The sequence below is a fragment of the Echeneis naucrates genome, chromosome 21, assembly GCF_900963305.1.
Source record: "Echeneis naucrates chromosome 21, fEcheNa1.1, whole genome shotgun sequence".
NCBI lineage: Eukaryota > Metazoa > Chordata > Actinopteri > Carangiformes > Echeneidae > Echeneis > Echeneis naucrates.
This window is the reverse complement of record NC_042531.1, coordinates 18,112,033-18,127,962: the sequence shown is the minus strand read 5'-3', so window position 1 is coordinate 18,127,962 and position 15,930 is coordinate 18,112,033. Positions and strand designations below refer to the sequence as shown.

At 40.3% G+C, this 15,930-nt stretch overlaps 2 protein-coding genes across 4 annotated transcripts in view; both read right to left on the bottom strand.

Moving 5' to 3' along the window:
• Positions 1-10,135, bottom strand: part of spegb (striated muscle enriched protein kinase b) — a 31,484-nt gene extending 21,349 nt beyond the window's left edge. Inside the window, exons 1-3 of one of the 3 annotated variants that reach the window (XM_029530224.1) lie at positions 9,116-10,135; positions 824-910; positions 108-180 (exon numbers count right to left, since the gene is read on the bottom strand). In XM_029530224.1, the coding sequence (XP_029386084.1) occupies positions 108-180; positions 824-910; positions 9,116-9,533 (578 nt within the window). In that variant the 5' untranslated portion in view covers positions 9,534-10,135. Of the gene's footprint in view, positions 1-107; positions 181-823; positions 911-3,784; positions 3,888-9,115 lie in introns of those variants that run through there. The other 2 variants (XM_029530225.1, XM_029530226.1) reach the window with 2 other exon arrangements.
• Positions 10,136-12,612: 2,477 nt separating this feature from the next.
• Positions 12,613-14,791, bottom strand: LOC115062382 (C-X-C chemokine receptor type 2-like). The gene is made up of 2 exons (XM_029531031.1): positions 14,675-14,791; positions 12,613-14,337 (listed from the first exon to the last, which is right to left on the bottom strand). The coding sequence occupies exons 1-2, from the start codon at positions 14,679-14,681 to the stop codon at positions 13,262-13,264; spliced, it is 1,083 nt and encodes a 360-aa protein (XP_029386891.1). The 5' UTR covers positions 14,682-14,791; the 3' UTR covers positions 12,613-13,261.
• Positions 14,792-15,930: the final 1,139 nt, after the last annotated feature.

The window sequence follows — 15,930 nt, the reverse complement described above, 5'->3', positions numbered from 1 at the left end:
CTGTTGGAGTCAGTTGGAAGTTACTAATTCTGCTTGATATTGTATTTTAGTAAAGAATATGAGTCCAATACAATGAGCACATTAAGGTCTGGATGTTTCTCTCTTGCCTGGTTGTGTTTGAGTGATCCTCATCTCCAAGTGTTCTATTATCATCTTCTGCACATTTGTCCATCACTGCATCTCATGTAAAGTGGAGACATGACAAATTGTACAAGTGAGCAATCAGGCATTTGGAGAGCAAATCAATGTTTTCATTTAAACAAGGGATCAAGTGACTAAATGTTTCTCGTCCTGATGAAACCACAGAGAATTTTGTCTTCAGTTAGTGTGAGCTCTACAGAGCATTTTACCTTCGAGCCTGTTGTGCTGGCTTTCCTGTCTACAAACTCTGCTCTCATCTCATCATTGTGGTCCAGCCAAGGCAGGCAGCTGTCTCATACTATTTATCCACAATCAAACAGACAAGCGACTATATGCCACTATCAAGCAATTAGCAGCTGAAAAGCCAGATAATCCAAAATTTGACCAAAAGCTGAGCAAGTGTTAAGCTGACATTCAACATGTAGACACAAATATAAAGATAAAAGCTTTTTTTCGTCCATAGATTTCTGCAGAATAACTTTATTATTTTTGTGCTTTCAGTACAAATTATTTAAGTGTAAATAAATACTCCTATGAAATTTTTTGAACATCAATTAGTGTACAAATGTTGCCGTAATGTTGCTGTAAAATTAGGAAATGAGCAACAAAAACAATATTTTCTAGTTAAAATAGATTAAAAGTTGCCCACAAGAAATCTTTGAAACAGGCCCATTGTAGATACCTTTCTGCACATCCTGGTCCTCAACATCCTCGCTATCTTCTTTGGTCTCAAATTGGTCTCCACCTTCATCCTCTGTTGTTTCGGAATCTGATAAAATCAAATAAGAAATAAAAAAGATTAAAAAACAAACACTAGGTCAAATTAGTGTTTGGAGAGGTGCACATGGACACAGTGACACTAGCTCCATCAGTGACAAGAAGAAAATAATAGTTGCATGCTATAGGAGCGCAAAAGTTTCCTGTTGCAGGAGTCTTGTGTTGGTGTTTGGTCAGGGCCAACTGAAGATTCCCCGTGGACAGTAAAGGTGGCACCACTTAAACACCTTGCTAAGAGTCATCACATTTGGTTGTGGAACCATTTGGCACCACGGCAAACAGCAAGACAGTTCCTTCTGATCAAGTTGGCCTAAATTACCATATTATATATTTCAGAAAGTGGAAATTCAACATGACAATTACATTGGTTATGTAGGTTTTAGTCTACAAAGGCAGTTGTTGTCTTGTCTTTGGAAAGATTGTCACCTCAGGGTCTCATTAGTGTTCAGTAGTGTAGTTAATGTACTTAATTTGCTGCAGCTGAGCTGTTGCTGAGTCTTTAAAATTCATAATTATATCATCTTCAGAAATGCAATCCAACAGCAATGAGCAAACTACATCCAGGAATTTTCAGCAGGAGCTCAGCTTCATGTCTCCTAAACCCTTTCAAACCTAAAAAACTGTTCCAGCTGTATCATCTGAAAGATATGGCTGTTTTTCTCATAATGAAAATTCAGTCATTGGTATACCTCAAAATAGAAAGCACTATTGAGTCACTGGCATCCCAGCAGCTCTCATGAGGTGTTTGCTTCACAGTAGGTGAAAATTCTTAAAAATAAAACAACAATCTGTTGTTCCCTTGCAGTAAAAGAACACTATAGTATAATAAGGGAATATGGAAATGCTGATATTAATTCAGTGTAAAAAGTAAATCCAACATATGTCACACAGCAGGCATTAAAGCAGACTGGTGCTTCACACTTAAAAAAACAAAGGTGAACTTGAAATGGTTTAAATGGCGTATACTGAATGTGTCAAGCGTATGATGTGACTCACAGCCATTATATCCACACTCATAACAGGTCACATTGCAAATTTACGCTGTATTTATAGCATATAAACCACTGCAGATTTCAAAATAAAACTCATAAAGTTTGGCCTCATAAAGTTGTTACAGATGCGGATGCTTTTTTCACAGGACATGATGCGATTCATGTCCTGGATCGCATCATGAACCTGAAGTGAAGAATCAAAACGTACACTCATAAGTATTCATATATTTAGTTCACATCTGAAGTACTGTACCTGTGCTCACATGTACATTACAAAAAAAAAAAACTGAGAAGGAACGAATATTTTAATGATACTGCTGTTTATTCAGATTTAGCTCATTTAGCTTTGATGGACCTCTGTCTTCAAACTGTGTATACAGTATGAAATGAAAAATGGGCTCTTTAGTTATTTATTTATTTGCTATATATTTCTACCCCACACCACAAAAAATAAATAAATAAATAAATAAAATTGTGCAATTCAAAAAGATTGAGTCCAGACAAGAGCATTTCATCAAAGCGGCAAAGTGGCCAATTTTGACAGTCAGGCTTTTGAATGATGGTTTTTTGAGCAGACCCTCATTTTGTTTCTGTGCATCAGCACACAGTTGATGCTATACGCATTTGCTGCTCATGACTTTATTCTGCTTCACTGACTGACAGTTGACAGTAACAACACACGGAGAAAAACAAAAGCGGCAGTAAACAGCAAGGCGAAGTAGTCATACTGAAAACTACAGAACTGAACATCAGTGTAATCAGTGGAGGTTTCACAATATAAAAAACAGTTGTCGTGCTATGCTTTGTAATGCTATGTTATACTTATGTGCACCTAAATGTGTCCTATTCCAGTGTGTACATGGACATATCCTTGCATTCTTACATCACCCTGATTTGACAAAACGGAGGAAACCATTCCCAGGAAAGTGTGTCTGAGTAAACCACAAGGTACAACTTCTAAGGTGTCTATGCTCAGTGTCTTTAGCTTTGCTCTCTTTGTTGTTGAGACATTTTTGAAAAGGGGACTTGAAAATAAGTTTTTTCTTTCAGTTATCCTTCAGCTGATTGTTTACTCTAATATAATAATTCAAAAATGTGTTCTATGTATTTTGAGACAACTGAAAGACTAATAATTGCATTAAGAAGCTCTACAAATGTCCCTTTGATTGACACCAGGCTAAGTAACATCAGCGTTTCAGCATTTTAATGGAACTTCTTTGAAGTTAGTTGAAAGCTACAGCGTGGCAGTGCCTCAAACCTGGTGATCTCTATATAATGTCCTAATTCTAGCTTCCTCTGGCCACAGAGACTTTATTCCACACACAAGCACAGGTCGAATGTAGTTTCCCTTTCATATCAAGCTCGAACAGAGCAGCTTCATTTCCTTTCATTATCTTCATTGCATTTGACGCTGTTGGCTGGGAAAACATTGTGTGACCAGCTGTTGAGCAGTAAGGTTAAAATGCTTCTGTCACCATTCGAAATGAAACATTTTACACACGCAATGCAAATGAAACACTAATAAGTCGGAAAGATAGATTAAAATTGCACTTGCCTGATTTTTGCTTTGGTCTGGATTTTTTTTTTTTTTCATAGCCACTGTTGGTATATCCTCGACAAATATCTTTTGTCTTGGCTGACGTTCTGCAGCAGGGTATTCCCCATGATACACTGGGGTTTCCGAGCCATTACTATGAGCCTAAACCAGGAAATCTTCTATAAAGAGACCAGCGAGTAACATGACTTGTATGTAAAAAAAAATTGAACTTGTTAAATACTGCAATTTCATTTCACATGCAGGTAAGAAATTCTCAGTCAAATGCAAGGGAAAAATGGAAAGAAGGCACTTTGGTCCATTATATAAGAAGTTGCACCTCAGAGTCTCAGCAGCCCTTCTGAGAGGATCCGTTTCTGAAAAGCACAAAGCATAGCCCTCCGTCCGCAGGTGGAAATGTCCGTTCAATGCATATCAACCACTCTGAGGGAGCCCCCCCCCCCCCCCGTCCACACAATAGCCAGCAACAGTGTAAGCATCTTCCCCCGCTGCGTTCCACCCCACATGCAGTGCACACCGATAGGTAGAAAAAACAGTGGGAGTGATCCAGCCCTTCTGAGATCACTGCTCCAAGGCACTGGTTGACATTTTTTCATTTTCCACCTTCCTCCCCACGTGTCTGTGTCCGTATTCTTCAACTGCTGTAATGAGCCGATGTTGTGTTGCCGGCAGAGAAGGGGGAGAATCGCTGCAACAGCTGAAGGGACCTCCTCACTCCTCTGCATAGCTGGAAGACTGTTAGCTCTCACAGCAAATGTGTTCCTGGCTGCTCACACTGACTACACAAAGCCGCCCTCCTGCCTGAAATAAGCCATATTTAATTGCTCTACTATACATCGGCTATTGTATTATTGTACATGACAATACCAGCAGATGTTAATGTTTTATAGATCTTGTGTAATTATCCTGCTTATCCTGTAAGTGCAACGTTTTGAATGACTCAGAGCCAAGGGCTTCCGCCCCCTGAGGAAAAGGGAAAGCCATTTTTGCTTACACCACCAAGTACAACTCACAGCGGGGAACAGCAACGTTTAATAATAGCTTTTTCCTTCTGATAGCGTCCCACTGTACTCTGGACAAAATAACACAGCAAGCATACTGGGAATTGGCTGATATATACAATAAAAAATGTATGTTTTCAATTAAAACTTGTCAATAAATCTTAGTTTATACTTGAAGGTTACTTGATTCATATATAAGTGCCAACTGTTGCACATTGTGCTGTAAATATACAGCAATAATCACTTATATGATTAATGACAGAGGCTTTATGAAATGGTTGGTTGATTACGTAATCTCAGAGAGCCTTTTTGCTTCCCTGTCTGCTGCTCCTCATGGGGGCCCTTCTGGGGTTTTTTCAAACATTATTTGCATGTATGAATGCAATTTCTTTAAGAGGGAAGAAAGAGAGGAAGTCTGTCACACTTGAGTCTCGTGGTAACTGTCATGATGTTTTTATGTTTGTCACATTGCTTTGTCACAAGTACTGGAATAATAACCTAGATATGAAATTTGTGTTTTCACAACAACTTAAAATATTAGTAATGCATCATTCACTGAAGCCACACTTTTCCTTACAACACACACACACAACACACAACAACAAATAGCGAGGCTGCCAATACATCCAGCCTTTCTTCTGATTATTTTATGGTAAAAAAAAAATAAAAAAACATCCAATGTTAAAATGACTCTAACCCTAGAACATAGATTATTCACCCTTTAAGGTAATGTTAGCATTTTTAGACTGAGAATTGTCACCTGACTCTGCACTTGTTTCCAGCCGTACGCAGCTTTAGCTTCTTTCAGCTGACAGGTCTTAGTTGGAGACTCAGTAAATTCCTTTCCCCTGATGCAACACAGCCGCAACAAAGACTCAATATAAGTAATTGACACATATTGTGCAAATTGGCAGTTTTGTTGTTGATTGACACCTTCTGCTTCATTCCTTGTTCACAAAAGACCAAAGGTAGATGATCTTGAATAGTGAAGTATTTCTTGCTAAAGTGAAGTATCATAACGCGATTCGCTTAAGGCAGCCCAGTGGCATATTAGTTAGCATTGTTGCCTCAGAGCAAGACTGCATTTCTGTGTGGAGTTTGCATGTCCTCCCCATGCCTGTGTTGGTTTCCTCCCACCATCCAAAGACATCATGTTTGGGTTAACTGGTGACTCTAAAGAGTGTGAGTGTGAGTGGTTGTTGGTCTCTGTCTGTCTCTGTGTGTTGGCCCTGTGATGGACTGATGACCTGTCCAGGGTGAATCCCGCCCTCACCCAGAGTGAGCTGGGATTGGCTCCAGCCATTCCAGATGAATGAATGAATGAAAGATTTGTTAAGTTTAAAAGACAAACCAGCTAATGGGCTCTGGTAGAACTAATAACACGGATGGGCCTCATAAGTACAGGTGATACTAAACCTGTCTTTACGATAAAGAGGCTGACCTGAGTGTAATCAAAACCTGTGTGGACTACATATCTGTTGGGAAAAAGAGATTGTATGCTGCTTGCCTCACACTGAGGGGCCATTTACACCCGGGCAAGGAAGAAAAACTCTCAGCTGCAAAAAGTTCCCCCTAACCGTACCATAACTTCTGTGTAACGTTTTAATGATTCAAATTGATTTTATTATTAAATGTGATTTTTAATGCTTTAGTGTTTTTTTCTTGATGTTTAGATAAAGTAGCTTTAAACTAAATGCAAAGAATAGTCTGTAATATTGTTTTCAGTGCAGCTACATCTGCACAGATCGTACTGTGAGCGTCAGTTTAAGTGGCCATTCTCATCATATAAGTGCAAATGATGCCCTCCTGAGCATATCATAAAAAATATAGCAGCTAAAAGTGTTGATAATTCAAGACCTGGGACAGATTAGAGGATGTTTACTTCTCTCTGGTCTCTATATCCTTCGCTATGCTTTATGTGCAGTTTAACCTTTTAAATGTATTCACATGGTGTGAATAAAGGCTAGAACTCTTTCTTAACTTCTGTTACTCCCAGCTGTTTAACATGCCCAATAAACTCTGTATTGATCCTAAATGCTTCCTTGGTTTTCAACACTTCATGTTGATCTGCTTATTAAAGCAACACGGTGAAGTCGGGGATTTCCACGGTGTAACTGCTCTTCCACCTGTTCAGTCACGTTCACGGCTCAAGAGGAAAACAGCACTGAGGAAACCATCCAAACACACTGGAAAGGGGCCACGGTCCCGCTTAGCATCTGAAGTTCTCAATGACACATCTTTCTTGAAAGAGAAACGAGCAGCGCAGCTTTCTATATTAAATCACTGTCAGCAAGTCATTGAGGTGTGATTAATCACGCAGACGATCATCCAACTCTGCAGTTACCATCAGCTCCTTGTAGCTTTTTAGCATCTTTTGATGATCCAAGTGACAGCTAATATTGATCTGGGATGACTGGAAGACTAAAATCAGGAGTCAGGTTGATTTAAAAGCAATATGATAAATGGTTTGTTCTGCTGTCTGAAAATATGACCACGGCCAAAAATATTCTACCAAACGCTTCTATATAAACAATGGGTCCGATTTCTGACCAATGTGTACTGATCACAGTGCCACTTGGCACCACAGAGTATGATCGCCACAGTGTGCCACTGTGTGTTCAGTTTGAGTCTTTCTGCAAATGATTATGGTTTTATGATTATGACTTTGCTTGTTCTCATCAGCCTAGTTTTCCAGCAGGTGGCCATTTTGTCTGATAAACCCATTATACCTGCACTGCCTTGCAACATATTCTTATCGACAAACTGGAGAATTTAGATTTGGATACTGAGTCATCCAGGCTGTAGGATTCCATTCCATTTTTTTTTAGAATAAACATGCCCTTACACATTCTACCTACTTCAGCAGGTAGAATGTTAAGTGGTATTCAAAACAGAAATTGTCTACAGAGGTAAAGATAACTGAATAACTCAGCAGATGAGAGAAACTTTATGAGGGACACAATGTGTATTATGACTCATGTGGCAAATATCTTTGTGCTCCTGGGCATTAACTAAATGTTGGGCATTTAAAATTGGCCCATTTACTGATCAGTAGAGGGAATAAGACAGTGCTACAGTGTCAGGCTAAAATTAGCAGTGATGTCTTCCTGTGTAACAGGAGAGAGGCCGGCCTGCTAACATCACAAAAATCTAAGGCCTGGCACATTCCACTGTATAAATAACTAGGGAGAGTTGGTGGGCGAGGGGGGCGGGACTGAGAGACATTTTCAAAGAGGGAGAGAGAGGGAGAGAAAGGGTTCAGGCAGTATCATTGAGTGATGGGACAGCTGTAGACTACGCACATGGGGAAGCAGCAGAGAGCTGAATCAAAGTGAAGGTTAAAATGGAGAGTCAGAGGAACTGCTTTTCAGAAGAATCAAGGAGGATTGTTTGATACTGATGGGCTACCACCGTGCCGATCCAGTATCTGCATCATGCCTCTGGCATAAATCTCAAACATTACCAGAGTGATTGCTTCACTGTTGTGTGTCTGCTCACATGAAACCATGTATTTCTTGTAATGTCTATAGACATATGACTTCCTTTTGTTACTATACTATATCATGACGATGTGATGAAAGGGTATTACTAAATATAGTTAGCCCTGTAATGGGCTGCAGCAATAAGTTATTAAGTTGACAGACGGATAAGAGTGGTAATAGAACTGAAAGCAAAGCATTATAAATATCTACACACACACCTATATATGTGTGCTTATGTTTGTGTATGCGTATTTAAAAGAATATTATAATGTTGTACGCTTTGGTTTCTAGCCACAGTAAAATTAATCTGCTGATGTCACCAATCTTTGAGTGTCCAGTTTTTGGCCTAGCCTTGCGTGAAGCATTTTGCCGCAGCTTAAAATCAGCGGTTATTGTTGTTAACAAATGTCCGATTTTATTCGGCATTTGCTAGAATTTCCCTTCTGTTGGACTGATTGAACTGTTCTCTGCAGTGATGAGTCTTGACATCTTTGTGCGTGCAAATGCACATCACACGTACTCCCTCAGCAGAAAAAAGGAGCTCTAAACTGTAAAGTGAGTTTCCACTGCAGAACAATGACAAAAAGCTTCAGCTGATATATGAAGGGCTTACTTGTCGAGCTGGTTATGTCAGATTTCAAGCAGCTTAGGTGGTCAAAGCATTGAGGGGGGATGCTGAATTCAGATCAGCACTGGAAACCACATGTTTTGTTGATTAAAATGCATGTCTTTTAACCGAGAAGGATCATTGTGTAGACGCTGAGGCATCTGATTCAAATGCACTCTCTCAGGTTTGGTTTGGCTCAGTCTGTCAAGAATGATTCATGGTTCTGAATCTGAGATTAGCATCTGAACCAATTGTTCAGATGCTAATCTCTAGCTGCTACAACGCACCAAGTGCAGGTAAAAATGCTTGCAATCCTAAATGCAACAAATGCTCACAATGTGTTGTGTAAAAAAAAATGCTGTTTTTTTTTTTTTTTTTTTACAAATTATATCTTATAACATTTATGTAGTTCACTGCATATTGAGGAATGTGTGCCAGAATATTTGTGTGTGTTCAAGGGCTTGACACTCAAAAATGTGAACACTTACTCCGCAGTCAATCCTTAAAGATCTAAATCCTGTTTATTAGGGTCTTGTCAAAATTCAAGGGAAACTGATTACCTTCACCCAGATCCAGGACAGCAAGAACAGCACTGCTCCGAGCCTCTCCCATATGATTATTGGCGATGCAGGTGTAGAGGCCAGCATCACTTGGTTTGCAATCCCTAATCCAGAGCCCTCCGTACTCCTGGTTCTCCATGTTCAGGAGGTCTTCATTGTGGTACCAGTACAGAGACGGCTGAGGGTCTCCAGCCACAGTCACCTTGAGACGGATGTCACAGCCTGTCCCGACGGCGGCGTTCCTCATTTTGCGTATGAAAACCGGTGGAGTTGGGATGGGATAACCGGGTTCTCCAGGGTCTGAGACAACTTGCTCTGGGCTTGCTTTGGACCGTTTTGGGGGGATGATTGGGCTTGGGGGTGCCACTGCTTCATCTGCCCCCTTTTTCAGGGTCATTTGTGCCTCTGCCTTTCTCATGGTTGAACTGGTTTTGTAGATACCGCCAATGGATTCCGTAACCGTAATCTGATTTGTGTAACTGTAACACCAACCAGGCCCTCTAGTAATAATCTGAACCAAAACTGAGTCAGGGCATTAGTGTCTATGAGCAGAAACTAATATAGGTTAGCATTTCTGAATACAAGATTCATTTGACTAGGAAAAAAGGATTACAATATTTAGAAACATAGCTGACATTACTAAATTATTTTCAAATTACTTTTCTCTATACTAAGTTGTTGTCACGAAAAGAAAAAGAAATTGAAGATTTACCAGTTAATTAAGCAAATAGAGATAGCAGTCTCTCCTGCCCAGAGGTATTTTTAGGACAAGACCAACTAGATCATGTTGCATTAACAGCTCCCTTGACTTGTCTCTTGAAAGTGACGGCCCAGCGTTTTCCCCTCTGTATCCTGATGTTCTCTGACTTTTCAGCCTTTTGTAATCATCTCCCAGTAGCGTGTTACTTCCTTGCAGAACAAGATGTGTACAAGTCTTCATTCAGTTTCCATTTATTCCCAGTGGCCTTCAGGTTTATTCTTGCTTGCTGTCTGATTGAATGCAAGAATCAAATCCTGTCCAACAAGTTGCACAGTACCCCCCACCTCCTCCAATGAACTAAGCCACCCCACTCATGATCTCCCCCCTACCTCTGCCAGTCAGTCCGAAGGGGGGAATGACAGTCACAGCACAGAAAGCCTTACAATGACAGCTGCACGGCGACCCGTCTGCCCAGTCACTGCTAAGCTCCCGCCCCCTTGTCATTTTTAGCCAACCTGAGGTCAGTAGAACATGCGAGACAGTGCAACACTTGGTACAGAGGAGGGGGACAGATATTCAGATCTAGAGTTGGCCTCCGAGTTGTGTTGCGGTGCTCAAGTATCATTAAAAAAATATATATGTATATATATTGTCTCCGCAAAGGTCAAAAAGATAACAGGGTACAGGGCAAGTAAATATGTCAGATTTGAAAAATTAGCCGTAGTTACATCAAGGGCTGGCTTGTTCTGGGCCGATTCTGTTAATTAGTAATCGGGGAAACTGATCATCTATAAAGAAACCTACACCTACCATGACATACTCCTTCACGATTGGAAGATCAGCTGCCAAAAAGCAGAATGTCCCTCTGGGAATCACAAAACTATGTCTGATTCTGATTCTGGGTCTGTAAGCATCCACTGTGAAGTATAGGTTATTACTATACATTACTATTGCTATTTTGACCCCTCATTTTATAAATTACCGCTGAGCAAACGAGCACTATAGATGTATGAAAAGAATATGAATGAACAACTTTTTTTCACTGAGAAGTGGAAATTTTAACCATTGAGAAAGAGGATTTATTGCGTAACTGTTGAATGAGCACGTTCTCCCAATACAAATACCTTTCATATTTTGATATTCACCAATTAATCATGCATAAAGTAGTCTCAAACACTGGGAGAAAAGGAAGAGGCTGAGAAGAATTGGGGATCTGGGAAGGTCGGAGGGAGGCGAAAGATAACAATGTGAGTAGACTGGCTGAGACCCTTAAAATTATGATTTACTAATATAACAGTTAAGTAAGCAGCGATACACACATCGGATCTGCACACCTGAATGAGACTGCATCAGATTTATAGAGGTGTTCTCAATAAATGTGTATATTTAAATTAAAAGACAAACAGGTGGTTTTTATGGGTGTGGCCTTTTGGCCTGAATTAATTTATTTATATGATGACAAACATTTACCAGCAGCACGGCGGCGTAGTGGTTAATGCTGTCGGCCCGGGTTGGGGCTTTTCTGTGTGCAGTTTGCATGTTCTCCCTGTGCCTGCTGGGTATCTTCTGGGTACTCTAGTCCTCTCACCATCCAAAGACATCCTGTTTTAGTTAACTGGTGACTCTAAACTGTCTGTAGGTCTGAGTGTGAGTGTGAGTGGTTGTTGGTCTCTGTCTGTCTCTGTGTGTTGGCCCTGTAATGGATCGGTGACCTGTCCAGGGTGAACTCCACCCTCACCCAGTGTGAGCTGGGTTTAACATTGAAATGACTAAACTGTTTCAAGCTGACAGTCATGCTAGTTTTGATCAGGTGAAAACTTGACTGGTCATACAGGAATGGTCATAATGACTCGTTACAACCTGAACCAACTAGTCAGACCATACAGTATCTTTCAGAGGTCCTTGTGACTCTAGGAACTTCTTGAAAATGTCTTTGCAGGACATTTCTTCTTCTGACTGTGTCTGTCACATTAAACAAGAGAGGCAGCAACTGAAACAAATGTTGAGCACATTTCTCTCATTTCAGATCTTGTTCATTACTATAAAAAAAATAAAGAATGAGCAAAGCGTCAGTAAACTGAAACAACATACGATAGGCTTATATATTAAGCCTACATAAACTAGATTCCGTGTTAAGTTGATGATCATCAGTTGCATGCTAACAGACAGTAGAAACTTTGTTTGTTTACAGCATGTCAAATGTCAGAAAGAGGAAGAAAGACAGGGGAACCCCACTTCCTTTGCTGAGAGAGATTCAGATGAAATAAAACTGGCCACATCAGTCAGCGGAGTGGCCGAATCATATGACAACTGCCGCAGTAAGGGGAATGATTCAAAATTTCCTTTTGATTGGGAGCATTCTATTGGTCTTTTATGTATATATCAGACCCTGGCATGTGTTATAACCGGCCCTGTACACTGAGAGAGTTGTATCAGTGGAGCGACTGTTTTTAAAATAATTTTGCAACCTGTACATATTTCATAAAACCACTTCAATACAGATTGAATTTGGCTTTGTGGGATGCATCAAACTGGAATGTGCAGTGGAAAGACTAGCTTCAGGTAGTTATAGGCAAACGTGCTTTTCCTCTTTTATGTTACAATGCTGCTGCACTGTCTACGGACAGAAGGTGGCCTGTAATCAAACTAGAGTTTTTACTGGAAATGAAAGTACAGCGGTGCTGCTGACATCATTGAAACATCTACCATTTACGAAACAGCCTATGGTGGTTTAAAAAAAAAAGGTAGGATAGGTGAAACCAACAAATTTAAATTATTAATTGGCAGTGTATTATTCATGTGAAACTTTAATGAAGAAGAATATATAGAAAATACATTATACAAAATATGAAAAACATTATTTATGACATTGACAACATGTTGTCTTCAGCTCAACACTCGCAAAAACATTTCAATATATTAAAAATAAAACTCACTAGTAGTTATGCGATAATTTACAAGATAGCTTTATGTTTCTGCTACAATTTATAACCCGTACAAACTACACTGGAAGTAAAACTGCTGTTTCAAAAAAACCAAGACATTACTTTGGAAAGCTGAATCTCCTAAAATAGCGTGGATGATATGCATTTCTTCGAGGTCAAAAAGTGAAATTAACTCATTAACAAGTTCTTGTGTGTGTGTTGTGACATTGTGATGAAATTCGATCCACGTCAAACATCTTTTACACAGTTTCCTCAGAACAAAAGACAGCTGATGAAACTTGGGGGATTGATGTGATAAACCGCAGGGGAAAAAAAGTTGTTTACATCTTAACTTAAAGAACAATTTTGCTGATAAAAACACTGGATTACAAAAAAACAACCCCAAAACAAACAAACAAACAAACAAACAAAAACATGTATACATCTGATATATAGTGCACAGGTACTTACAAATGATACAAAAAGTTTCTGTGTGAATAGGCTGAATAGCTGACAGTGTTTTTACATGAAGGTAGATGTGATTTCTGAGGACTGTGAAGACCTGCTGGCTCGTGACACCGATGCCCTCTCCAGGACGCCCACCTTCCTCATTATCTGCACCAACCTCCTCCTGAACTTCTCCCCCACGAAGGCATACACCACCGGATTGACGCAACTGTGGAGCAGGCCGAGGCTCTGGGTGACGAACATGGCCTGATCAACCGCCATCCTCGCAGCGCACGTGTAGGGCACGATCTTTGCCCTGAAAAACGAATCCGTCATCACAGCGATGTGGTACGGTGTCCAGCACAGCAGGAAGGCGACCACGACCACCACGATCACCCTCATGGCTCGTTGCCGCTGGAAGCCTCCGCGGATGCGAAAGAGGCGCTGGATGGTTATTCCATAACAGGGCAGCATGATGGCCAAGGGGACAGCAAAACCCAAAACGTGGCGAAGGATTCTGGTGGCCAGCCGCCAGTCGTACGCCTGGCTGGGATCGTAGGATTCGTAGCACATGACGAGACTTGAGTTTTGAGAAGATATCGCGGAATTTAAGAGCCCTGGCAGAGACAGGAGGATTCCCACCACCCACACGGCAGCGCAGACCACAAAGCTGACCACCTGCCGGTTACCTTTGCGCACCTCCATAGCGCGCACAATCACCATGTAACGATCCATACTGATGCAGGTCAGGAAGAGAATGCTGGAGTAGAAGCTTAGATCTTGAAGGATGGAGACGATTTTGCACATGGCATCACCAAACACCCAGCCCCCTGTAACGGAGTGGGCGAAGAATGGGAGTGTGACGGCCAGCAGGAGGTCTGCGACTGTGAGGTGGAGGAGGTAGAGGTCAGAGGGAGTCAGAGACTGTTTGTTGAGGACAATGACCAGCCCCACCACCATATTCCCGGGAATCGCCATCAGAAAGATGAGGACATAAAAGATACTGGCGGCAATCATCACCGCATCCGGGGGGAAGAAGAGCGGGCATGCCTGCGTTTCAGGGTTGAAAGTGAACTCTGTGTAGTTATAAGAAAAGTTCAGCGCTTCATAAATGGAGCCAAAGTCGTCCAAAAAAAGAGACGTGTTTGGATCTGAGGACAAAAAACCAAAATGTGCATGAAATTATTCAAATCAACACTTAAATTATTCAATTAAACTTATTATTTCAATTATTTAAATTATTCAAACTGTGTGAACAGGGCCATAAGAATAAAATAATAGATAAAGTAACAGACAGCAACAATCTCAACAACAGCTTACTGTACATCAGGTAGGATATTGAACTGTAAACATCCCTTTGCCCATTTACCTAATATTTGTTCCAGTGGGGCATCAAGGGCACAAAATATCAAACTGTGTGCGGTAAAATTGTCTGAAATTAATCAGTCAGTCAATCAAAGATGTTCCTCTAAGGAAGACAAAACTCACCAGTCATTGTGGGATCTTCTCTGTAAGAGGCACTGGACTCTGTGACAATGTGAACAGGAAACCTGGAACAAACACTGTCTTCACACCCCTCCCATCACTGTGGTCGCAGTGTCATTTCTGCCTCATACAAGCATACTTGGATCTGCTGAAAGAGAGCAATTCTAATTTACTTTCCCTCATGTCTAAACACCAAAAAGATGCATTAAGTCCACCTGATTGGAAAGAATTTTTAAGGTCAACAGTGTAATACTGACAAGTTCTAATTTGAAATAAAAAACATGATTCAATTCACTTTAATTTCATTTGTCACATAGTAAATTCAGTTTTTGTATTACAGCCATGTAGGTGTCTGCTCTATTGATATGTATTTATGTGTTTATTAATAAATACATAAAATAATATTGATTAATAATAACATAAGAACTTGTAAATGTTAATATTAACTATTAATAAACAATTTTGTTCATAAAGTGAGTATCAGTATTTTTACATAGCACTCAATCGTTTAATCACTGAAAATGTTTTTCTTTAGTTTTTATCTTCCATCAGTAAATTTCTACATAGTCAAGGCTTGCACATCAATGCTCATTATTTTCACAAGTCATTGTTTGGTTCAACCCTATAGAAAGTGTGTTTATTCCTGAACCATAATGCTTTATCCAAAAATAAGTACAGCATGTTATCTGAGTCATTGGCATCATGGGACATGCTGTCATACCAGCAGGAAAAAACGAAAGAGAAACAAAATATCGACAGTGTATGAAAGTCCAAAAAATATCCAAGACACAATCTGTCATAAGTGTTGGCTGTTAGCTCTGGTTTTGGAGAATGTTCTGTATTTTATGCTGGCTTTTGTTTATGTGGTGTGGTTTATTCTGAAGGGCAGATGGGAGCAGCAGACTGAACTTGTACACTACGCTGCTATGAAACTAAAGATACTGGAAACCAGATTTATTTAAAATTTTTTTAGGACCGTTGCTACTAAGGGGAAGTCCAAAACCCATGACATTCATGTGTTGTTGCGAGTGTCTCAATGGCGGGTGTCAGAGGTCGGGCAACCTCTTATTTAACGGCCAGTGGAGTGACATAAACACGTGAACGTTTAGAGGCCTGAGGTACTGTTACAAAAGCTTATTGTGCTTTTAATTAACTGCCTGCTATTGGTCCTGCCAGATACAGTATGACAGATGCTTTTACTTTGTGTACCCCTCTGTTATATTTAAGTGTTATGGTTTCCCTCCATCACCACAGGAAAG